General features: G+C 46.0%; 1 protein-coding gene across 4 annotated transcripts in view; it reads right to left on the bottom strand.

The window, feature by feature from the left end:
• Positions 1–26,895, bottom strand: part of LOC144115266 (uncharacterized) — a 339,847-nt gene that overhangs the window by 40,511 nt on the left and 272,441 nt on the right. For all 4 annotated transcript variants that reach the window (XM_077649571.1, XM_077649574.1, XM_077649573.1 and 1 more), the window contains 4 exons: positions 24,983–25,168; positions 18,480–18,665; positions 11,602–11,787; positions 5,101–5,286 (listed from right to left, as the gene is read on the bottom strand). In XM_077649571.1, the coding sequence (XP_077505697.1) occupies positions 5,101–5,286; positions 11,602–11,787; positions 18,480–18,665; positions 24,983–25,168 (744 nt within the window). The remainder of the gene's footprint in view (positions 1–5,100; positions 5,287–11,601; positions 11,788–18,479; positions 18,666–24,982; positions 25,169–26,895) is intronic.

Here is a 26,895-nt window from a genome sequence, read left to right as displayed (position 1 = left end):
AATTTTTATTTTTCTCGTCGAGCAGCCACGATCTACCGCTGACGCTGATACTGTAGAAGCTTGGGCAAGTTGGTGTGACATGGTTTTTTCAGCAGCGCAGGAGACAAAGGACGTGACAAGTGCACAGACACGGCGCTGAACTTACAACTGGTTTATTGAGGTGATTTTCACTACCTAAATACAGTGGCAACCAATCTCAAATGAAAAGACAGATACACAAAACAGATTGACGAAAATGACAATTCCTGAGCACAGGTGTACAGTGGCACAAGACCAGCTGCGCACGTTTTTCTATTCTCATCAAGGAAACGTAGTTCTTTATCAGACAGAGCTATTGAGGCAACGCTTACGCATTCATCTTTGAACTTATGGATTTCATGAGCTGCAATGATTTCACGAGTGATTTTTGTTCTATTATCTGACAGCACTCGACACTGAGTGAAAACAGGATAACACGGCGGTTTTTTGTTCTTTTTTCTTTCCTCTGTGCAGTCTCTGCAATGAATGCCAAGGTGACGGGAAGCGGTGCCGCTCACGTTGTTGTGTTCCCGCAGCCGGTCGTTGAGGCAACAACCAGTTTGCCCCGTGTAGTGCTTGCCACATGTAAGCGGAAACCTGTACACAACATTGCTGCTACATGGTACAAAACCTTTTTGGTGTTTCTTATCGCAGCCAACCATCCTTTCATTGCTGCTGTTTACAATATGGCAGAGTTTGGAGAGCGTATCGGGCGCGGAAAAAAACAACGCTTACATCGGCACGCGCTCCCACCCTTTTCAGATTATGTGAAATGCGGTGTAGATAAGGAATAACCACATACTTTCTTTTTTCTTCCTTGGGCCTTTCAGTGGAATCTCTGCGGCCTGAATTAATGATTTCTCTTAGCAGGCTCTCTGATATTGCAATCAAAAGGTCGGAAGGGTATCCTGCTGCTTGTAAGCGTACCACCTGATTTTGATATCTGTCTTGATTCGCATGATGGCATGATTTTTCTAGGGCATTTCTTAAACACAACTTTGCGATGCCGCGCTTTACAAGCTTAGAATGTGCAGATGCGAAAGGCGTGAGGGGCTTCTGGCATCGTGGCTCGTAACGCCAGCACACATGGCTATTTTTGAGGAACATGGCAAGATCTAAAAAACGTAACTTTCCTTCAGAAGGCGTTTCATGCGTCAAAACAAGAGCGTCAAGACAGGTGTGAAAAATTGACAAAACTTTCGAGACCGAGGCCTCTGCGTCAGTAACTGCACATGTCATCAAAACTAAAAAATCATCTACAAACCTGAAAACACGAGCCACGCTTTCGTCTAGTTTACTATCAAGGAGCCTGTCATGGTACGCGAGATAAATGTCGCTTAGTATCGGAGCTATGCATGAACCAATGCAGACGCCATTGCTCCGGAGGTAAACAGATTCATTCCAGGTGGAAAATGTCGAGCTAAGGTAAATAGTAAGGAGTTCCAAGAAGTTGCTATTGCTGATGCCTGCAGAATTCTGGAAAGCTACCACACCAAAGGAACCAATGCATTCTACAACGCTTGCCAGCAGTTTCTTTTGCGGATGGGAATAATATAAATCTTTTATATCGATAGAGCAGGCCGAAAAGCCTTTCCCTGGGTTTTGTTGCAAGAAAGCGATTACTTGGTTAGAACTGTTCACCTGAAAAGGGTCGTCAATGGTTAAGAGGTTCAGCTTGTCTTGCAAAAAATAACACGACAGACTTTTTCCATGTGCCATCCTCGGTGACTATTGCTCGAAGTGGGCAGTCCAGCTTGTGAGTTTTGGCTGTGAAGAATATCTTTAAGCAGGACCCCTTGCTTTTCTCCATACACTTGGCTAGGGATTCCAAATTCATTTGTGCACACGTTTTCCATGCTGGGGCTTTCACTTTACTTAGAGCGACATCGCTTCTCTGCCGGAAAGTCGAACTGATAGCATTTTCTGCCTTCGATAAGTAGAGCGCTTTTGGCATCACAGCAAAACCTCCCTCTTTACCAACCTCTAATAGGGTCAGCGAGTTGTTCTTTAAAAACGAAACGGTGAATTTGATTGGAATTCTACACCTGGTAGGTTTACACTTTGCCAAAATGTCCACTCCATCTGAAACACATCGGTCCACTTCCGGAGCAGCTGCTAGGCTGGAAACTTGTCTCACCATCTCAAGAAGTTCCGGTGCCGATCGCCTGGGTTCCACTGCAAACTTTGGTCCTCGTCTAAGGACGCCTTGTACTTGTTCCGGCAAGGACACTTCACCATAGGTGTGGACCGGACTGAAGCTTTCCTGATGCGTCTTCTTAGTGATGGCTCGAAGCTGTGGCAGCGCGCAGCGCCATAAGAATTCCGTAGTCCTGTCTGCCGTCTGAGACCACCGCCGCCATTCAAGTGCACCATGAGCTGAAGATGCGCCGCTGTGTGCTCTCAGGAAGAGCCATTCTCTGTAGAGGCAAAATCACTCGTGAAATCATTGAAGCTCATGAAATCCATAAATTCAAAGACGAATGCGTAAGCGTTGCCTCAATAGCTCTGTCTGATAAAGAACTACGTTTCCTTGATGAGAATAGAAAAACGTGCGCAGCTGGTCTTGTGCCACTGTACACCTGTGCTCAGGAATTGTCATTTTCGTCAATCTGTTTTGTGTATGTCTTTTCATTCGAGATTGGTTGCCACTGTATTAAAGTAGTGAAAATCACCTCAATAAACCAGTTGTAAGTTCAGCGCCGTGTCTGTGCACTTGTCACGTCCTTTGTCCCCTGCGCTGCTGAAAAAACCGCTGACGAGCGAAGTCACAGAGGGGACCCAAGGACATGTTCCTGGAAAATCTTAAACGTTTTCGAGCAGCCAGCTGCGCAGAAGTACGACCCTTTACGTCAGTGAAGACTTACATGAAAATATATTTGTGACTAATCAATACTCCACACTATGTAATAATATCAAAACACAAGCGCATCGCAAAAGCGCGCTGAAATGGACAGAGAGAGCAGCAGACACGACCTGATCACGCTTCGCGGCCTGGCCAAAAGGCGGGGCAGCCAATGCCATGAGCATGGCCTATAGTTATCATGCGTCTGTGTCAAATTATGTGCTATGTAAAATGCGTTTGATCGTTCATCATAGATCCCAGCATGGCGACAATCTTCCTTGTTGAACACGTCTGCTGTACACCTAAGGCACTTGAATAAGAAGCAAACAAGTGCAGATTTTTTTTCTCGTAATTCAATGAGAGAAAATTTTTAATTGCTACAGTTCTGGCAAGATAGAGACTTGGGACATACTGTGAATGGAACATGTGCATTTGTCAGCAAAATGATTGGTGTCAGTGAATGGACAGCGTTTAATGGAAAGAAGGAGAGGCAAGAGTAAGCAGGTGGAAGTGGTCGACACCCAGCACAGAATGGCCAGGAAGTGGAGATTAGTGGCGTAGCACCCTGTATGACAACTTCCCAGAGCTGACATTGAGGTCATGCATGCACAACTTTTCCCAGCACTATGTTAGATGCTAACTACATGGCATATGCTTTAAAGGGGTCCAGACACAAAGTTTTTCGGTGTCAGTTTATTTACCTTCAAAGAGGCCTACGGGCCTAGCAATCACGAAAATAAGCGCAAAACACGAGTGCACAGTGTGAATAATTAATTACAAACCATTTTGTACACAAAGCCTTTGGTCTCAGTCAGCGCCAGCGCTGAAGTGAACAACACCTGAGATTAGCGACGTCACAATAATTAAAGCAAGTGCACCATTACATCACTCGATGTGGGTGGAAATGGTTTGGTTTATGGGGGTTAAACGTCCCAAAGCGACTCAGGCTATGAGGGACGTTGTAGTGAAGGGCTTCGGAAATTTCCAGCACCTGGGGTTCTTTAATGTGCACTGATATTGCGCGGTACACGGGCCTCTAGAATTTCACCTCCATCGAAATTCGACCACCGTGACCGGGATCGAACTCGCGTCTTTCAGGTCAGCAGTCAAGCGCCATAGCCACTGAGCCGCGGAGGCAGCCCGATGTGGGTGGAAATGGCGAGAGGCTCATCGGACAGCATTAAAACCAGCAATAACTTATGTTCCCCTCAAAGAATGTGCCAGACACTTGCGAGATGGCAATTTCTTACGCCCATGAAAGAAATCATACCGTAACTACCCCCTCTCTCCTCTCCCACTACCGACCCATCCCACCTTCCTGCCCTCTGTGCAATGCACAGAAGGCAAACCTGACTGATATCCTCGGGATCTGTCCGGCTTCCCCTACACCCAGCAGGCCGGAGCCACTCCAAACATGGGAGGACTGGGAGACCTCACTACGCTCCACAGATCAGGCACGACAGAAGATCGTCGCCACCTGTGCGGCCAGCGTCATGGACCTTTTAGCCATGAGCGTTTGAGTGCGGTGTGGTCTCGTGCGGGGACCCAGGGGTCCTGGGAGGCCCGAATTCCTCTGCACAATAAAGTCTTTCTCTCTCTCAATCTCATGCCGTTCATTGCGTTTAAAATTTTGTGTCTGCAGCCCTTTAAAGGACTATAGACACCAAATTTTTTCTTGCGTGTTTTCTTCTTTCGAACGATATCTTAGACATTCGTATACATGAAGCACCCTGTGGTATTTGTGTACGACCGCTAAATAATTTATAATTGAATTTCTTCTTTACGCTGTTTCGGTTTCATCGACCGAAGGACGACTGTGACGTCAAGTTGATGTTTTGGCCACGTGATCAACTGGAAAAACTTTAATATAATCACTGACAGGCTTGTCATTCCATGTTTTGGAAGAGGCTGGATTAAATGTCGTAGTGAATTGAATATACATATCAGCGATTATATTACAGTTTTTCTAGGAGATCACGCGAACAAAACATCAACTTGATGTCACAGTCGTCGTTCAGTCAATGAAACCGAAACAGCAAGAGAGAAGAAATTCAATCAAATTATTTAGCTGTTGTAGGAAAATATCACCCGGTAACTCATGTATTCTAATGTCTAGCGCATCGTTTGACAAAAGAAAACGCGCAATAAAATTACACTAACTGCCCACTTAACGAGAAGACACTTTTGCAAGGCAGGAAAGCTACCTAAGGTACAAGATGTTAGGTTCCCAGATTATTTACCTGGATGAGATATGTGCAACGGCAGCAAGCGCAGTGTTGGTGGAAGGACAGAACAGCGAGCGTGTGCTGCTTGTGCCAAGATCAGGACAACCATGGCCTGGAGCAGGCTGCCAGGGAAGGGCCACCGCATCATTGTGATGCACATCAGCACTGAGAAAGGCCCATCAACGGCTCCCGGTATGTTTCCTGCCGAAAAACAAATAGGGTGAAGACTGCTATGAAGATACGGGTGGCAATCATTTTGAGATGTTTTCACTCATGTGCTCCAGAAGCAGCCAAAAGAAACATACTAGCGAAACACAAGCAGTTGTGTCATTCACACCTGGACGAAGCAATGCCGACAACAGTTTTACACAAAGAAGCAGTTCAGCAGTGGCTGACAGAGAGAACACTAATGGAACGCTATGATGCCAACAATGTGGCTCCTATAAAACATGAAGCTGCCCAAACTGTGTGTTGTCAAATACCATGTAGGTGTCGCTGTGGCGAGGGCTGGCAACGTCAAGCTCTGGCTCCCACCTTAGCTTTAACCTATGGAGTTTCTCTGGGTACAAGTTAATAATGATACAGAGAATGAGCGTAAAGATTTATGGCTTCCTTTGGTTGAAGCTCTGCTCAGAAACAAGCCACCAACGGTGACAACAGAAAAGTGGAGGAATTGTGCACACCACGCCATGAATAATGAAGAAAAATTCAGAGCAAACTCTACCAGCGGCCCTCATATTCATTAACACATACGAGTTTCACAACACATAACTATGTAGCACATCGGCTCTGGGATGCATCACAACAGTAAACCAGCGCTGACATTTCTTGCACTGCAAATTAAGACTTTACATCACCAAGGTATCAGGCTTCCAAACTTTGGAAGTGGTATGCCAGGTTTAACATCCTGAAGCAACACATGGTCTATGAAGAACACCACAGTGGACGGCTCCGGATTAATTTAGACCGCATGGGGTTCTTCAACGTGCATTCACGTCGCACAGCACACCATTGTTTTTATGTTTTGCCACCGTCGAAAATACTGCCACTGCAGCAGGATCGGGATCGAACCCGCGACCCTGAGATCAGCAGCCGAACGCCAAAGCCACTAAGCCATGTGTTGGGTGCTTGCAAATATTCATCTAGCTGCTTTTTCTATGAACTCCTTTCCTGTCGCACTAAAGAATACAATACTTGCTTTAACTATTCGCTTAATAATTCTTCAGGCATGCTGTTTTGTCTTCGCTGAGAACGAATAAGCAACTGAGGCTCCTCAACCTTCACGCTGTCAGCAGGCAAAGGACACCTGCAGCTGCATTCCTTTAATACAAGCCCATGCATCGGTTTTTGTGGTTATACGCAGGTTGGAGTGGCACGTCAATTCTTATAAATGCCCGACATGAGTATGACGACATCCATACAGACACAAGACAGCAACCGCAAGCTGCAATACGGGCACTGCCTTTGATAAAAACTTACTTGTGTGGTGCATTCTATTCAGCCATCTCCTGCTTCTCGATACAGCTAACTCATTGTTAGAAGCATACAGAAGCAGTGAGCCACTCACAACTTGGCTCCGGGGCCTCCGGCTCTGCTTCTCGCATCGATTCTTTTGCCTTTAAAAGCGCGCTTACATCGAAAGGTGGGGACCTGTCACATTTGCAAACAACGCGCCTGTTTTGCCCCTTGCGAGCCATGACGAGGCAAGTACGCAACGAAATGATCACTGAATGTGGGGAAAGACAGATATACAAGAAAAGCATTTAACGCTCTAGCGTACAAATTCAATACGACGCAAATTTTTATTTTCCTCCTCGAGCAGCCACGATCTACCGCTGACGAGCGAAGGTACGGAGAGGACACAAGGACATGTTTCTGGAAAATTTTAAAAGTTTTCGAGCAGCCAGCTGCGCAGAAGTACGACCCTTTACGTCACTGAAGACTTACATGAAAATATATTCGTGACTAATCAATACTCCACACTATGTAATATCAAAACACAAGCTCATCACAACAGCGCGCTGAAACGGACAGGGAGAGCAGCAGACACGACCCGCTCACGCAGCCAATGCAAGATGTTTGTAAACAAACGAGGTGGCGCTGCAGTCGCTAGCGAGCTCGTGGTAGGCAAAAGGTCGAGGAGTGGCGTCGCGGATAGGTGTTGAGCGCGGGTTTTCAAGGCTTGTAGGCGCGTTTCCAGTTTCTGCGAATCATAGCAATGGTCGATGCTTCCAACTTGTAATTTGTTGAAGTACACGAGCTCGCGTTGGCCATGTGCGGCCTATAAAGAGAAATATTTTGCCACTGTATTGTACATATGGTTAGCAGTAAACATGTAGAAAGCGTTCCTGCCGTTTATTTATGCGCTAGGCATTGAATAAAACAAGTTTTGACACTGCACTAGTGTCACTGCACTAGTTTTACACTCTGCACTAGGACAATAGTGAGGGGAAGCGCTGGCCTTGTTTCGTCGGAGCAGACATGCGCTCATCGTCTGCTGACATACGTACGTGTCGCGCTGTGCGAGAAGTGTGGACAGCGTCGTGTCCCTGATCTCCTGTCTCGCTTAGCGCTGTTTTTAGCCGCACGACCACGCACCAGCCAAGCCGACTTGTCCTCGTGACAAGCTGGTCGATTTGGTGAAAATTTTTGATTTCTAGAATTATTTTCTTTCCTAGCCCTGAAGTCTAGTTTCGTGACAAAAAATTCTAGCAAAATATTGAGTACAAATTTATAAATTACGCTTTTTAGAAGTGTGGTCGTCAAAAATTGTGAGGTAATTTCTCTGATTTCAGTGCCGCATTTCTTTGACCAAAGCGAAAGCGAAGATGCCATAAACGAGGGAATGAACTTTAAGGTTCGTTTTGTGACCTCTCACATTTTCTGCGACTGGATCACTCACCTTCGTAATTCGCATGAAAATCAAATGATTCCATTTGTCGCAAACTATTCCTGAGACGCTGAGGCGCGTAATAAATCTCTAGATTTTTTTTCCCTACACGTGCAGTAAGTACTGTGTTAGTTATTTCTTGTAAGAAACGTTTTCATGTAACTATGCATGCATAAGTACTGATCATATAGAAAAAGAACTAATCGCGTCATCGTACAGAACAGGGCTTTATGTACATGCTGGCATTAAAAAGCTGCGCACTATCTACTCAATTATTTGAGACCTTGGAGGGACTTTTCGACGGTGTTAATTATAATTACCCAGAACTGCACCAGGTATAGCTATAAATAAACGGAATTACTGAAACTAGCGTAGGAATTTCATATTTTCACCAAGTTTAGTTACATATCGCATGCATGAATAACGAAAACACTTTTCATTGCCGCGTCCCCTCTCAATCTCGCCACGTGTCTGTTAGTAGCACGCCTGCGGCTGCTTCTTTCCAAACAAGCTTCTCGATCATGTACTACCTCATGAAACATGACACATGCATGATGCAATGAAAAAGCATATGGCGTTTAGCACACTAAGGTACGCTATTCTAAGCACACCAACGCGACCGCGCAAGATTGACACAAGTTACCAGACTTCTTTCTACTCGAATGAAATACTTACGTCGTCATATCAAGGAACAGTTTCAAGTAAATAATAAATGTAATAAAACGCGCCATTAAAACATGGTGTGCTATTAACAAAATAATAATAATTGGTTTTGGATGGAAAGGAAATGGCGCAGTATCTGTCTCATATATCGTTGGACACCTGAACCGCGCCGTAAGGGAAGGGTAAAGGAGGGAGTGAAAGAAGAAAGGAAGAAGAGGTGCCGTAGTGGAGGGCTCCGGAATAATTTCGACCACCTGGGGATCTTTAACGTGCACTGACATCGCACAGCACACGGGCGCCTTAGCGTTTTTCCTCCATAAAAACGCCGCCGCCGCGGTCGGGTTCGAACCCGGGAACTCCGGATCAGTAGTCGAGCGCCCTAACCACTGAGCCACCGCGGCGAACAAAAAAAAACGCATTCCTTGGGGGCGAGGGAACCTGTCGGCGCCCCGTGCACTCCGGCTCAAGGTGATAAGTACGTGTGCAGCTGCATATGTCTTTTTTTTCCTTCAGCAATTATCAGCCTACTATCCTGAAGTTCAGGTGAATGAACGCAGTAACTTGCATGCTATTAAGTGCATTGAGTGGCAGTGCCTATCAACTCCAAGACTTCGCGCTTTACTACCGTGGCCCAATGCCTGTTAGCCAGTTTCCGAATGCGGCATTTATGCGCGAGAAACCTATCGAGGCTAATTTAATATTTTTTTATGCTACTACGCGGATCCAGCCGTGACGCAGCTGGTCAATACATGCTGCTTCTGCAGTGCACAGGCTTGAAGCAGCCGCCGGTAGCTGTGGCAGCTGCGGTCGGCACGGGCAAGCGGAACCTGTTTTGCCTACCATGCGAAAGTCGCTGCTAACATCAGCGCCACCGCATCTTCGTGACGTCGCGGGTTTAAAGGAGGTCCATAGTTTTCATGCGTCTATGTCAAAGTAGGTTCTATGTAAAATGAGTTTGATCTTTCATCATAGATCCCAGCATGGTGACAATCTTCCTTGTTGAACATGTCTGCTGTACACATAAGGTACTTGACTAAGAAGCAAACAAGTGGAGTTTTTTTTTTCTCGTAATGCAATGAGAAACAATTTTTAATTGCTACAGTTCTGGCAAGATAGAGACTTGGGACATACTATGAATAAAACATGTGCATTTGTCAGCAAAATGATTGGTGTCAGTGCATGGACAGCGTTTAATGGAAAGAAGGAGAGGCAAGAGTAAGCAGGTGGAAGTGGTCGACACCCAGCACAGAATGGCCAGGAAGTGGAGATTAGCGGCGTAGCACCCTGTATGACAACTTCCCAAAGCTGGCATTGAGGTCATGCATGCACAACTTTTCCCAGCACTATGTTAGATGCTAACTGCATGGCATATGCTTTAAAGGGGTCCAGACACAAAGTTTTTCGGTGTCAGTTTATTTGCCTTCAAAGAGGCCTACGGGCCTAGCAGTCACGAAAATAAGCGCAAAACACCAGTGCACAGTGTGAATAATTAATTACAAACCATTTTGTACACAAAGCCTTTGGTCTCAGTCAGCGCCAGCGCTGAAGTGAACAACACCTGAGTTTAGCGACGTCACAATAATTAAAGCAAGTGCACCATGACATCACTCGATGTGGGTGGAAATGGTTTGATTTATGGGGGTTAAACGTCCCAAAGCGATTCAGGCTATGAGGGACGTTGAAGTGAAGGGCTTCGGAAATTTCCACCACCTGGGGTTCTTTAATGTGCACTGATATTGCGCGGTACACGGGACTCTAGAATTTCACCTCCATCGAAATTCGACCACCGCGACCGGGATCGAACTCGCGTCTTTCAGGTCAGCAGTCAAGCGCCATAACCACTGAGCCGCGGAGGCAGCCCAATGTGGGTGAAAATGGCGAGAGGCTCATCGGACAGCATTAAAAACAGCAATAACTTATGTTCCCCTCAAAGAATGTGCCAGACACTTGCGAGATGGCAACTTCTTACGCCCATGAAAGAAATCGTACGGTAACTAACCCCTACCTCCTCTCCCACTACCGACCCATATATCCCACCTTCCTGCCCTGTGTGCAATGCACAGAAGGCAAACCTGACTGATATCCTCGGGATCTATCCGGCTTCCCCTCCACCCAGCAGGCCGGAGCCACTCCCAACATGGGAGGACTGGGAGACCTCACTACGCTCCACAGATCAGGCACGACAGAAGATCGTCGCCACCTGTGCGGCCAGCGTCATGGACCTTTTAGCCATGAACGTTTGAGTGCGGTGTGGTCTCGTGCGGGGACCCAGGGGTCCTGGGAGGCCCGAATTCCTCTGCACAATAAAGTCTTTCTCTCTCTCACTCTCATGCCGTTCATTGCGTTTAAAATTTTGTGTCTGACCACTTTATAGGACTATAGACACTAAATTTTTTCTTGCGTGTTTTCTTCTTTCAAACGATATCTTAGACATTCGTATACATGAAGCACCCTGTGGTATTTGTGTACGAACGCTAAATAGTTTATAATTGAATTTTTTCTTCACGGTGTTTCGGTTTCATCGACCGAAGGACGACTGTGACGTCAAGTTGATGTTTTGGCCACGTGATCAATTGGAAAAACTTTAATATAATCACTGACAGGCTTGTCATTCCATGTTTTGGAAGAGGCTGGATTAAATGTCGTAGTGAATTGAATATACATATCAGCGATTATATTACAGTTTTTCTAGGAGATCACGCGAACAAAACATCAACTTGACGTCACAGTCGTCGTTCAGTCAATGAAACCGAGACAGCAAGAGAGAAGAAATTCAATCAAATTATTTAGCTGTTGTAGGAAAATATCACCCGGTAACTCATGTATTCTAATGTCTAGCGCATCGTTTGACAAAACAAAACGCGCAATAAAATTACACTAACTGCCCACTGAAAGAGAAGACACTTTCGCAAGGCAGGAAAAGCTACCTAAGGTACAAGATGGCAGGTTCCCAGATTATTTACCTGGATGAGATATGTGCAACGGCAGCAAGCGCAGTGTTGGTGGTAGGACAGAACAGCGAGCGTGTGCTGCTTGTGCCAAGATCAGGACAACCATGGCCTGGAGCAGGCTGCCAGGGAAGGGCCACCGCATCATTGTGATGCACATGAGCAGTGAGAAAGGCCCATCAACGGCTCCCTGTATGTTTCCTGCAGAAAAACAAATAGGGTGAAGACTGCTATGAAGATACGGGTGGCAATCATTTTGAGATGTTTTCACTCATGTGCTCCAGAAGCAGCCAAAAGAAACATACTAGCGAAACACAAGCAGTTGTGTCATTCACACCTGGACGAAGCAATGCCGACAACAGTTTTACACAAAGAAGCAGTTCAGCAGTAGCTGACAGAGAGAACACTAATGGAACGCTATGATGCCAACAATGTGGCTCCTATAAATCATGAAGCTGCCCAAGCTGTGTGTTGTCAAATACCATGTAGGTGTCGCTGTGGCGAGGGCTGGCAACGTCAAGCTCTGGCTCCCACCTTAGCTTTAACCTATGGAGTTTCTCTGGGTACAAGTTAATAATGATACCAAGAATGAGCATAAAGATTTATGGCTTCCTTTGGTTGAAGCTCTGCTCAGAAACAAGCCACCAACGGTGACAGCAGAAAAGTGGAGGAATTGTGCACACCACGCCATGAATAATGAAGAAAATTTCAGAGCAAACAGTGCCAGCGGCCCTCATATTCATTAACACATACGAGTTTCACAAAACATAACTATGTAGCACATCGGCTCTGGGATGCATCACAATAGTAAACCAGCGCTAACATCTCTTGCACTGCAAATTAAGACTTTACATCACCAACTTATCAGGCTTCAAACTTTGGAAGTGCTATGCCAGGTTTAACTTCTTGAAGCAACACATGGGCTATGAAGAACACCACAGTGGACGGCTCCGGATTAATTTAGACCGCATGGTGTTCTTCAACGTGCATTGACGTCGCACAGCACACCATTGTTTTTATGTTTTGCCACCGTCGAAATACTGCCACTGCAGCAGGATCGGGATGGAACCCGCGACCCTGAGATCAGCAGCCGAACGCCAAAGCCACAAAGCCATGTGGTGGGTACTTCTAAATATTCATCTAGCTGCTTTTTCTATGGACTGCTTTCCTGTCGCACTAAAGAATACAATACTTGCTTTAACTATTCGCTTAATAATTCTTCAGGCATGCTGTTTTGTCTTCGCTGAGAACGAATAAACAACTGAAGCTCCTCAACCTTCACGCTGTAAGCAGGCAAAGGACACCTGCAGCTGCATTCCTTTAATACAAGCACATGCATCAGTTTTTGTGCTTATACGCAGGTTGGAGTGGAACGTCAATTCTTATAAATGTCCGACATGAGTGTGACGACATCCAAGGCAGCAACGGCAAACTGCAATACGGGCACTGCCTTTGATAAAAACAACTAGTACTTGTGTGCTGCATTCTATTCAGCCATCTCCTGCTTCTCGATACAGCTAACTCATTGTTAGAAGCATACAGAAGCAGTGAGCCACTCACAACTTGCCTCCGCGTCCCCCGGCTCTGCTTCTCGCATCGACCCTTTTTCCTTTAAAAGCGCGCTTAGATCGAAAGGTGGGTGACCTGTCACATTTGCAAACAGCCCGCCTGTTTTGCACCTTGCGAGCCATGACGAAGCAAGTACGCATCGAAATGATCACTGAATGTGGGGGAAGACAGAAATACAAGAAAAGCATTTAACGCTCTAGCGTACAAATTCAATACGACGCAAATTTTTATTTTTCTCGTCGAGCAGCCACGATCTACCGCTGACGCTGATACTGCAGAAGCTTGGGCAAGTTGGTGTGACATGGTTTTTTCAGCAGCGCAGGGACAAAGGACGTGACAAGTGCACAGACACGGCGCTGAACTTACAACTGGTTTATTGAGGTGATTTTCACAACTTAAATACAGTGGCAACCAATCTCAAATGAAAAGACAGATACACAAAACAGATTGACGAAAATGACAATTCCTGAGCACAGGTCTACAGTGGCACAAGACCAGCTGCGCACGTTTTTCTATTCTCATCAAGGAAACGTAGTTCTTTATCAGACAGAGCTATTGAGGCAACGCTTACGCATTCATCTTTGAATTTATGGATTTCATGAGCTTCAATGATTTCACGAGTGATTTTTGTTCTATTATCTGACAGCACTCGACACTGAGTGAAAACAGGATAACACGGCGGTTTTTTGTTCTTTTTTCTTTCCTCTGTGCAGTCTCTGCAATGAATGCCAAGGTGACGGGAAGCGGTGCCGCTCACGTTGTTGTTGTGTTCCCGCAGCCGGTCGTTGAGGCAACGACCAGTTTGCCCCGTGTAGTGCTTGCCACATGTAAGCGGAAACCTGTACACAACATTGCTGCTACATGGTACAAAACCTTTTTGGTGTTTCTTATCGCAGCCAACCATCCTTTCATTGCTGCTGTTTACAATATGGCAGAGTTTGGAGAGCGTATCGGGCGCGGAAAAAAACAACGCTTACATCGGCACGCGCTCCCACCCTTTTCAGATTATGTGAAATGCGGTGTAGATAAGGAATGACCACATACTTTCTTTTTTCTTCCTTGGGCCTTTCAGTGGAATCTCTGCGGCCTGAATTAATGATTTCTCTTAGCAGGCTCTCTGATATTGCAATCAAAAGGTCGGAAGGGTATCCTGCTGCTTGTAAGCGTACCACCTGATTTTGATATCTGTCTTGATTCGCATGATGGCATGATTTTTCTAGGGCATTTCTTAAACACAACTTTGCGATGCCGCGCTTTACAAGCTTAGAATGTGCAGATGCGAAAGGCGTGAGGGGCTTCTGGCATCGTGGCTCGTAACGCCAGCACACATGGCTATTTTTGAGGAACATGGCAAGATCTAAAAAACGTAACTTTCCTTCAGAAGGCGTTTCATGCGTCAAAACAAGAGCGTCAAGACAGGTGTGAAAAATTGACAAAACTTTCGAGACCGAGGCCTCTGCGTCAGTAACTGCACATGTCATCAAAACTAAAAAATCATCTACAAACCTGAAAACACGAGCCACGCTTTCGTCTAGTTGACTATCAAGGAGCCTGTCATGGTGCGCGAGATAAATGTCGCTTAGTATCGGAGCTATGCATGAACCAATGCAGACGCCATTGCTCCGGAGGTAAACAGATTCATTCCAGGTGGAAAATGTCGAGCTAAGGTAAATAGTAAGGAGTTCCAAGAAGTTGCTATTGCTGATGCCTGCAGAATTCTGGAAAGCTACCACACCAAAGGAACCAATGCATTCTACAACGCTTGCCAGCAGTTTCTTTTGCGGATGGGAATAATATAAATCTTTTATATCGATAGAGCAGGCCGAAAAGCCTTTCCCTGGGTTTTGTTGCAAGAAAGCGATTACTTGGTTAGAACTGTTCACCTGAAAAGGGTCGTCAATGGTTAAGAGGTTCAGCTTGTCTTGCAAAAAATAACACGACAGACTTTTTCCATGTGCCATCCTCGGTGACTATTGCTCGAAGTGGGCAGTCCAGCTTGTGAGTTTTGGCTGTGAAGAATATCTTTAAGCAGGACCCCTTGCTTTTCTCCATACACTTGGCTAGGGATTCCAAATTCATTTGTGCACACGTTTTCCATGCTGGGGCTTTCACTTTACTTAGAGCGACATCGCTTCTCTGCCGGAAAGTCGAACTGATAGCATTTTCTGCCTTCGATAAGTAGAGCGCTTTTGGCATCACAGCAAAACCTCCCTCTTTACCAACCTCTAATAGGGTCAGCGAGTTGTTCTTTAAAAACGAAACGGTGAATTTGATTGGAATTCTACACCTGGTAGGTTTACACTTTGCCAAAATGTCCACTCCATCTGAAACACATCGGTCCACTTCCGGAGCAGCTGCTAGGCTGGAAACTTGTCTCACCATCTCAAGAAGTTCCGGTGCCGATCGCCTGGGTTCCACTGCAAACTTTGGTCCTCGTCTAAGGACGCCTTGTACTTGTTCCGGCAAGGACACTTCACCATAGGTGTGGACCGGACTGAAGCTTTCCTGATGCGTCTTCTTAGTGATGGCTCGAAGCTGTGGCAGCGCGCAGCGCCATAAGAATTCCGTAGTCCTGTCTGCCGTCTGAGACCACCGCCGCCATTCAAGTGCACCATGAGCTGAAGATGCGCCGCTGTGTGCTCTCAGGAAGAGCCATTCTCTGTAGAGGCAAAATCACTCGTGAAATCATTGAAGCTCATGAAATCCATAAATTCAAAGACGAATGCGTAAGCGTTGCCTCAATAGCTCTGTCTGATAAAGAACTACGTTTCCTTGATGAGAATAGAAAAACGTGCGCAGCTGGTCTTGTGCCACTGTACACCTGTGCTCAGGAATTGTCATTTTCGTCAATCTGTTTTGTGTATGTCTTTTCATTCGAGATTGGTTGCCACTGTATTAAAGTAGTGAAAATCACCTCAATAAACCAGTTGTAAGTTCAGCGCCGTGTCTGTGCACTTGTCACGTCCTTTGTCCCCTGCGCTGCTGAAAAAACCGCTGACGAGCGAAGTCACAGAGGGGACCCAAGGACATGTTCCTGGAAAATCTTAAACGTTTTCGAGCAGCCAGCTGCGCAGAAGTACGACCCTTTACGTCAGTGAAGACTTACATGAAAATATATTTGTGACTAATCAATACTCCACACTATGTAATAATATCAAAACACAAGCGCATCGCAAAAGCGCGCTGAAATGGACAGAGAGAGCAGCAGACACGACCTGATCACGCTTCGCGGCCTGGCCAAAAGGCGGGGCAGCCAATGCCATGAGCATGGCCTATAGTTATCATGCGTCTGTGTCAAATTATGTGCTATGTAAAATGCGTTTGATCGTTCATCATAGATCCCAGCATGGCGACAATCTTCCTTGTTGAACACGTCTGCTGTACACCTAAGGCACTTGAATAAGAAGCAAACAAGTGCAGATTTTTTTTCTCGTAATTCAATGAGAGAAAATTTTTAATTGCTACAGTTCTGGCAAGATAGAGACTTGGGACATACTGTGAATGGAACATGTGCATTTGTCAGCAAAATGATTGGTGTCAGTGAATGGACAGCGTTTAATGGAAAGAAGGAGAGGCAAGAGTAAGCAGGTGGAAGTGGTCGACACCCAGCACAGAATGGCCAGGAAGTGGAGATTAGTGGCGTAGCACCCTGTATGACAACTTCCCAGAGCTGACATTGAGGTCATGCATGCACAACTTTTCCCAGCACTATGTTAGATGCTAACTACATGGCATATGCTTTAAAGGGGTCCAGACACAAAGTTTTTCGGTGTCAGTTTATTTACCTTCAAAGAGGCCTACGGGCCTAGCAATCACGAAAATAAGCGCAAAACACGAGTGCACAGTGTGAATAATTAATTACAAACCATTTTGTACACAAAGCCTTTGGTCTCAGTCAGCGCCAGCGCTGAAGTGAACAACACCTGAGATTAGCGACGTCACAATAATTAAAGCAAGTGCACCATTACATCACTCGATGTGGGTGGAAATGGTTTGGTTTATGGGGGTTAAACGTCCCAAAGCGACTCAGGCTATGAGGGACGTTGTAGTGAAGGGCTTCGGAAATTTCCAGCACCTGGGGTTCTTTAATGTGCACTGATATTGCGCGGTACACGGGCCTCTAGAATTTCACCTCCATCGAAATTCGACCACCGTGACCGGGATCGAACTCGCGTCTTTCAGGTCAGCAGTCAAGCGCCATAGCCACTGAGCCGCGGAGGCAGCCCGATGTGGGTGGAAATGGCGAGAGGCTCATCGGACAGCATTAAAACCAGCAATAACTTATGTTCCCCTCAAAGAATGTGCCAGACACTTGCGAGATGGCAATTTCTTACGCCCATGAAAGAAATCATACCGTAACTACCCCCTCTCTCCTCTCCCACTACCGACCCATCCCACCTTCCTGCCCTCTGTGCAATGCACAGAAGGCAAACCTGACTGATATCCTCGGGATCTGTCCGGCTTCCCCTACACCCAGCAGGCCGGAGCCACTCCAAACATGGGAGGACTGGGAGACCTCACTACGCTCCACAGATCAGGCACGACAGAAGATCGTCGCCACCTGTGCGGCCAGCGTCATGGACCTTTTAGCCATGAGCGTTTGAGTGCGGTGTGGTCTCGTGCGGGGACCCAGGGGTCCTGGGAGGCCCGAATTCCTCTGCACAATAAAGTCTTTCTCTCTCTCAATCTCATGCCGTTCATTGCGTTTAAAATTTTGTGTCTGCAGCCCTTTAAAGGACTATAGACACCAAATTTTTTCTTGCGTGTTTTCTTCTTTCGAACGATATCTTAGACATTCGTATACATGAAGCACCCTGTGGTATTTGTGTACGACCGCTAAATAATTTATAATTGAATTTCTTCTTTACGCTGTTTCGGTTTCATCGACCGAAGGACGACTGTGACGTCAAGTTGATGTTTTGGCCACGTGATCAACTGGAAAAACTTTAATATAATCACTGACAGGCTTGTCATTCCATGTTTTGGAAGAGGCTGGATTAAATGTCGTAGTGAATTGAATATACATATCAGCGATTATATTACAGTTTTTCTAGGAGATCACGCGAACAAAACATCAACTTGATGTCACAGTCGTCGTTCAGTCAATGAAACCGAAACAGCAAGAGAGAAGAAATTCAATCAAATTATTTAGCTGTTGTAGGAAAATATCACCCGGTAACTCATGTATTCTAATGTCTAGCGCATCGTTTGACAAAAGAAAACGCGCAATAAAATTACACTAACTGCCCACTTAACGAGAAGACACTTTTGCAAGGCAGGAAAGCTACCTAAGGTACAAGATGTTAGGTTCCCAGATTATTTACCTGGATGAGATATGTGCAACGGCAGCAAGCGCAGTGTTGGTGGAAGGACAGAACAGCGAGCGTGTGCTGCTTGTGCCAAGATCAGGACAACCATGGCCTGGAGCAGGCTGCCAGGGAAGGGCCACCGCATCATTGTGATGCACATCAGCACTGAGAAAGGCCCATCAACGGCTCCCGGTATGTTTCCTGCCGAAAAACAAATAGGGTGAAGACTGCTATGAAGATACGGGTGGCAATCATTTTGAGATGTTTTCACTCATGTGCTCCAGAAGCAGCCAAAAGAAACATACTAGCGAAACACAAGCAGTTGTGTCATTCACACCTGGACGAAGCAATGCCGACAACAGTTTTACACAAAGAAGCAGTTCAGCAGTGGCTGACAGAGAGAACACTAATGGAACGCTATGATGCCAACAATGTGGCTCCTATAAAACATGAAGCTGCCCAAACTGTGTGTTGTCAAATACCATGTAGGTGTCGCTGTGGCGAGGGCTGGCAACGTCAAGCTCTGGCTCCCACCTTAGCTTTAACCTATGGAGTTTCTCTGGGTACAAGTTAATAATGATACAGAGAATGAGCGTAAAGATTTATGGCTTCCTTTGGTTGAAGCTCTGCTCAGAAACAAGCCACCAACGGTGACAACAGAAAAGTGGAGGAATTGTGCACACCACGCCATGAATAATGAAGAAAAATTCAGAGCAAACTCTACCAGCGGCCCTCATATTCATTAACACATACGAGTTTCACAACACATAACTATGTAGCACATCGGCTCTGGGATGCATCACAACAGTAAACCAGCGCTGACATTTCTTGCACTGCAAATTAAGACTTTACATCACCAAGGTATCAGGCTTCCAAACTTTGGAAGTGGTATGCCAGGTTTAACATCCTGAAGCAACACATGGTCTATGAAGAACACCACAGTGGACGGCTCCGGATTAATTTAGACCGCATGGGGTTCTTCAACGTGCATTCACGTCGCACAGCACACCATTGTTTTTATGTTTTGCCACCGTCGAAAATACTGCCACTGCAGCAGGATCGGGATCGAACCCGCGACCCTGAGATCAGCAGCCGAACGCCAAAGCCACTAAGCCATGTGTTGGGTGCTTGCAAATATTCATCTAGCTGCTTTTTCTATGAACTCCTTTCCTGTCGCACTAAAGAATACAATACTTGCTTTAACTATTCGCTTAATAATTCTTCAGGCATGCTGTTTTGTCTTCGCTGAGAACGAATAAGCAACTGAGGCTCCTCAACCTTCACGCTGTCAGCAGGCAAAGGACACCTGCAGCTGCATTCCTTTAATACAAGCCCATGCATCGGTTTTTGTGGTTATACGCAGGTTGGAGTGGCACGTCAATTCTTATAAATGCCCGACATGAGTATGACGACATCCATACAGACACAAGACAGCAACCGCAAGCTGCAATACGGGCACTGCCTTTGATAAAAACTTACTTGTGTGGTGCATTCTATTCAGCCATCTCCTGCTTCTCGATACAGCTAACTCATTGTTAGAAGCATACAGAAGCAGTGAGCCACTCACAACTTGGCTCCGGGGCCTCCGGCTCTGCTTCTCGCATCGATTCTTTTGCCTTTAAAAGCGCGCTTACATCGAAAGGTGGGGACCTGTCACATTTGCAAACAACGCGCCTGTTTTGCCCCTTGCGAGCCATGACGAGGCAAGTACGCAACGAAATGATCACTGAATGTGGGGAAAGACAGATATACAAGAAAAGCATTTAACGCTCTAGCGTACAAATTCAATACGACGCAAATTTTTATTTTCCTCCTCGAGCAGCCACGATCTACCGCTGACGAGCGAAGGTACGGAGAGGACACAAGGACATGTTTCTGGAAAATTTTAAAAGTTTTCGAGCAGCCAGCTGCGCAGAAGTACGACCCTTTACGTCACTGAAGACTTACATGAAAATATATTCGTGACTAATCAATACTCCACACTATGTAATATCAAAACACAAGCTCATCACAACAGCGCGCTGAAACGGACAGGGAGAGCAGCAGACACGACCCGCTCACGCAGCCAATGCAAGATGTTTGTAAACAAACGAGGTGGCGCTGCAGTCGCTAGCGAGCTCGTGGTAGGCAAAAGGTCGAGGAGTGGCGTCGCGGATAGGTGTTGAGCGCGGGTTTTCAAGGCTTGTAGGCGCGTTTCCAGTTTCTGCGAATCATAGCAATGGTCGATGCTTCCAAATTGTAATTTGTTGAAGTACACGAGCTCGCGTTGGCCATGTGCGGCCTATAAAGAGAAATATTTTGCCACTGTATTGTACATATGGTTAGCAGTAAACATGTAGAAAGCGTTCCTGCCGTTTATTTATGCGCTAGGCATTGAATAAAACAAGTTTTGACACTGCACTAGTGTCACTGCACTAGTTTTACACTCTGCACTAGGACAATAGTGAGGGGAAGCGCTGGCCTTGTTTCGTCGGAGCAGACATGCGCTCATCGTCTGCTGACATACGTACGTGTCGCGCTGTGCGAGAAGTGTGGACAGCGTCGTGTCCCTGATCTCCTGTCTCGCTTAGCGCTGTTTTTAGCCGCACGACCACGCACCAGCCAAGCCGACTTGTCCTCGTGACAAGCTGGTCGATTTGGTGAAAATTTTTGATTTCTAGAATTATTTTCTTTCCTAGCCCTGAAGTCTAGTTTCGTGACAAAAAATTCTAGCAAAATATTGAGTACAAATTTATAAATTACGCTTTTTAGAAGTGTGGTCGTCAAAAATTGTGAGGTAATTTCTCTGATTTCAGTGCCGCATTTCTTTGACCAAAGCGAAAGCGAAGATGCCATAAACGAGGGAATGAACTTTAAGGTTCGTTTTGTGACCTCTCACATTTTCTGCGACTGGATCACTCACCTTCGTAATTCGCATGAAAATCAAATGATTCCATTTGTCGCAAACTATTCCTGAGACGCTGAGGCGCGTAATAAATCTCTAGATTTTTTTTCCCTACACGTGCAGTAAGTACTGTGTTAGTTATTTCTTGTAAGAAACGTTTTCATGTAACTATGCATGCATAAGTACTGATCATATAGAAAAAGAACTAATCGCGTCATCGTACAGAACAGGGCTTTATGTACATGCTGGCATTAAAAAGCTGCGCACTATCTACTCAATTATTTGAGACCTTGGAGGGACTTTTCGACGGTGTTAATTATAATTACCCAGAACTGCACCAGGTATAGCTATAAATAAACGGAATTACTGAAACTAGCGTAGGAATTTCATATTTTCACCAAGTTTAGTTACATATCGCATGCATGAATAACGAAAACACTTTTCATTGCCGCGTCCCCTCTCAATCTCGCCACGTGTCTGTTAGTAGCACGCCTGCGGCTGCTTCTTTCCAAACAAGCTTCTCGATCATGTACTACCTCATGAAACATGACACATGCATGATGCAATGAAAAAGCATATGGCGTTTAGCACACTAAGGTACGCTATTCTAAGCACACCAACGCGACCGCGCAAGATTGACACAAGTTACCAGACTTCTTTCTACTCGAATGAAATACTTACGTCGTCATATCAAGGAACAGTTTCAAGTAAATAATAAATGTAATAAAACGCGCCATTAAAACATGGTGTGCTATTAACAAAATAATAATAATTGGTTTTGGATGGAAAGGAAATGGCGCAGTATCTGTCTCATATATCGTTGGACACCTGAACCGCGCCGTAAGGGAAGGGTAAAGGAGGGAGTGAAAGAAGAAAGGAAGAAGAGGTGCCGTAGTGGAGGGCTCCGGAATAATTTCGACCACCTGGGGATCTTTAACGTGCACTGACATCGCACAGCACACGGGCGCCTTAGCGTTTTTCCTCCATAAAAACGCCGCCGCCGCGGTCGGGTTCGAACCCGGGAACTCCGGATCAGTAGTCGAGCGCCCTAACCACTGAGCCACCGCGGCGAACAAAAAAAAAACGCATTCCTTGGGGGCGAGGGAACCTGTCGGCGCCCCGTGCACTCCGGCTCAAGGTGATAAGTACGTGTGCAGCTGCATATGTCTTTTTTTTCCTTCAGCAATTATCAGCCTACTATCCTGAAGTTCAGGTGAATGAACGCAGTAACTTGCATGCTATTAAGTGCATTGAGTGGCAGTGCCTATCAACTCCAAGACTTCGCGCTTTACTACCGTGGCCCAATGCCTGTTAGCCAGTTTCCGAATGCGGCATTTATGCGCGAGAAACCTATCGAGGCTAATTTAATATTTTTTTATGCTACTACGCGGATCCAGCCGTGACGCAGCTGGTCAATACATGCTGCTTCTGCAGTGCACAGGCTTGAAGCAGCCGCCGGTAGCTGTGGCAGCTGCGGTCGGCACGGGCAAGCGGAACCTGTTTTGCCTACCATGCGAAAGTCGCTGCTAACATCAGCGCCACCGCATCTTCGTGACGTCGCGGGTTTAAAGGAGGTCCATAGTTTTCATGCGTCTATGTCAAAGTAGGTTCTATGTAAAATGAGTTTGATCTTTCATCATAGATCCCAGCATGGTGACAATCTTCCTTGTTGAACATGTCTGCTGTACACATAAGGTACTTGACTAAGAAGCAAACAAGTGGAGTTTTTTTTTTTCTCGTAATGCAATGAGAAACAATTTTTAATTGCTACAGTTCTGGCAAGATAGAGACTTGGGACATACTATGAATAAAACATGTGCATTTGTCAGCAAAATGATTGGTGTCAGTGCATGGACAGCGTTTAATGGAAAGAAGGAGAGGCAAGAGTAAGCAGGTGGAAGTGGTCGACACCCAGCACAGAATGGCCAGGAAGTGGAGATTAGCGGCGTAGCACCCTGTATGACAACTTCCCAAAGCTGGCATTGAGGTCATGCATGCACAACTTTTCCCAGCACTATGTTAGATGCTAACTGCATGGCATATGCTTTAAAGGGGTCCAGACACAAAGTTTTTCGGTGTCAGTTTATTTGCCTTCAAAGAGGCCTACGGGCCTAGCAGTCACGAAAATAAGCGCAAAACACCAGTGCACAGTGTGAATAATTAATTACAAACCATTTTGTACACAAAGCCTTTGGTCTCAGTCAGCGCCAGCGCTGAAGTGAACAACACCTGAGTTTAGCGACGTCACAATAATTAAAGCAAGTGCACCATGACATCACTCGATGTGGGTAGAAATGGTTTGATTTATGGGGGTTAAACGTCCCAAAGCGATTCAGGCTATGAGGGACGTTGAAGTGAAGGGCTTCGGAAATTTCCACCACCTGGGGTTCTTTAATGTGCACTGATATTGCGCGGTACACGGGACTCTAGAATTTCACCTCCATCGAAATTCGACCACCGCGACCGGGATCGAACTCGCGTCTTTCAGGTCAGCAGTCAAGCGCCATAACCACTGAGCCGCGGAGGCAGCCCAATGTGGGTGAAAATGGCGAGAGGCTCATCGGACAGCATTAAAAACAGCAATAACTTATGTTCCCCTCAAAGAATGTGCCAGACACTTGCGAGATGGCAACTTCTTACGCCCATGAAAGAAATCGTACGGTAACTAACCCCTACCTCCTCTCCCACTACCGACCCATATATCCCACCTTCCTGCCCTGTGTGCAATGCACAGAAGGCAAACCTGACTGATATCCTCGGGATCTGTCCGGCTTCCCCTCCACCCAGCAGGCCGGAGCCACTCCCAACATGGGAGGACTGGGAGACCTCACTACGCTCCACAGATCAGGCACGACAGAAGATCGTCGCCACCTGTGCGGCCAGCGTCATGGACCTTTTAGCCATGAACGTTTGAGTGCGGTGTGGTCTCGTGCGGGGACCCAGGGGTCCTGGGAGGCCCGAATTCCTCTGCACAATAAAGTCTTTCTCTCTCTCACTCTCATGCCGTTCATTGCGTTTAAAATTTTGTGTCTGACTACTTTATAGGACTATAGACACTAAATTTTTTCTTGCGTGTTTTCTTCTTTCAAACGATATCTTAGACATTCGTATACATGAAGCACCCTGTGGTATTTGTGTACGAACGCTAAATAGTTTATAATTGAATTTTTTCTTCACGGTGTTTCGGTTTCATCGACCGAAGGACGACTGTGACGTCAAGTTGATGTTTTGGCCACGTGATCAATTGGAAAAACTTTAATATAATCACTGACAGGCTTGTCATTCCATGTTTTGGAAGAGGCTGGATTAAATGTCGTAGTGAATTGAATATACATATCAGCGATTATATTACAGTTTTTCTAGGAGATCACGCGAACAAAACATCAACTTGACGTCACAGTCGTCGTTCAGTCAATGAAACCGAGACAGCAAGAGAGAAGAAATTCAATCAAATTATTTAGCTGTTGTAGGAAAATATCACCCGGTAACTCATGTATTCTAATGTCTAGCGCATCGTTTGACAAAACAAAACGCGCAATAAAATTACACTAACTGCCCACTGAAAGAGAAGACACTTTCGCAAGGCAGGAAAAGCTACCTACGGTACAAGATGGCAGGTTCCCAGATTATTTACCTGGATGAGATATGTGCAACGGCAGCAAGCGCAGTGTTGGTGGTAGGACAGAACAGCGAGCGTGTGCTGCTTGTGCCAAGATCAGGACAACCATGGCCTGGAGCAGGCTGCCAGGGAAGGGCCACCGCATCATTGTGATGCACATGAGCAGTGAGAAAGGCCCATCAACGGCTCCCTGTATGTTTCCTGCAGAAAAACAAATAGGGTGAAGACTGCTATGAAGATACGGGTGGCAATCATTTTGAGATGTTTTCACTCATGTGCTCCAGAAGCAGCCAAAAGAAACATACTAGCGAAACACAAGCAGTTGTGTCATTCACACCTGGACGAAGCAATGCCGACAACAGTTTTACACAAAGAAGCAGTTCAGCAGTAGCTGACAGAGAGAACACTAATGGAACGCTATGATGCCAACAATGTGGCTCCTATAAATCATGAAGCTGCCCAAGCTGTGTGTTGTCAAATACCATGTAGGTGTCGCTGTGGCGAGGGCTGGCAACGTCAAGCTCTGGCTCCCACCTTAGCTTTAACCTATGGAGTTTCTCTGGGTACAAGTTAATAATGATACCAAGAATGAGCATAAAGATTTATGGCTTCCTTTGGTTGAAGCTCTGCTCAGAAACAAGCCACCAACGGTGACAGCAGAAAAGTGGAGGAATTGTGCACACCACGCCATGAATAATGAAGAAAATTTCAGAGCAAACAGTGCCAGCGGCCCTCATATTCATTAACACATACGAGTTTCACAAAACATAACTATGTAGCACATCGGCTCTGGGATGCATCACAATAGTAAACCAGCGCTAACATCTCATGCACTGCAAATTAAGACTTTACATCACCAACTTATCAGGCTTCAAACTTTGGAAGTGCTATGCCAGGTTTAACTTCTTGAAGCAACACATGGGCTATGAAGAACACCACAGTGGACGGCTCCGGATTAATTTAGACCGCATGGTGTTCTTCAACGTGCATTGACGTCGCACAGCACACCATTGTTTTTATGTTTTGCCACCGTCGAAATACTGCCACTGCAGCAGGATCGGGATGGAACCCGCGACCCTGAGATCAGCAGCCGAACGCCAAAGCCACAAAGCCATGTGGTGGGTGCTTCCAAGTATTCATCTAGCTGCTTTTTCTATGGACTGCTTTCCTGTCGCACTAAAGAATACAATACTTGCTTTAACTATTCGCTTAATAATTCTTCAGGCATGCTGTTTTGTCTTCGCTGAGAACGAATAAACAACTGAAGCTCCTCAACCTTCACGCTGTAAGCAGGCAAAGGACACCTGCAGCTGCATTCCTTTAATACAAGCACATGCATCAGTTTTTGTGCTTATACGCAGGTTGGAGTGGAACGTCAATTCTTATAAATGTCCGACATGAGTGTGACGACATCCAAGGCAGCAACGGCAAACTGCAATACGGGCACTGCCTTTGATAAAAACAACTAGTACTTGTGTGCTGCATTCTATTCAGCCATCTCCTGCTTCTCGATACAGCTAACTCATTGTTAGAAGCATACAGAAGCAGTGAGCCACTCACAACTTGCCTCCGCGTCCCCCGGCTCTGCTTCTCGCATCGACCCTTTTTCCTTTAAAAGCGCGCTTAGATCGAAAGGTGGGTGACCTGTCACATTTGCAAACAGCCCGCCTGTTTTGCACCTTGCGAGCCATGACGAAGCAAGTACGCATCGAAATGATCACTGAATGTGGGGGAAGACAGAAATACAAGAAAAGCATTTAACGCTCTAGCGTACAAATTCAATACGACGCAAATTTTTATTTTTCTCGTCGAGCAGCCACGATCTACCGCTGACGCTGATACTGCAGAAGCTTGCGCAAGTTGGTGTGACATGGTTTTTTCAGCAGCGCAGGGACAAAGGACGTGACAAGTGCACAGACACGGCGCTG

Source organism: Amblyomma americanum, chromosome 1, assembly GCF_052857255.1.
Source record: "Amblyomma americanum isolate KBUSLIRL-KWMA chromosome 1, ASM5285725v1, whole genome shotgun sequence".
Lineage (NCBI taxonomy): Eukaryota > Metazoa > Arthropoda > Arachnida > Ixodida > Ixodidae > Amblyomma > Amblyomma americanum.
The sequence above is the reverse complement of the archived record's forward strand: the minus strand, read 5'-3'. Positions and strand labels throughout refer to the sequence as shown.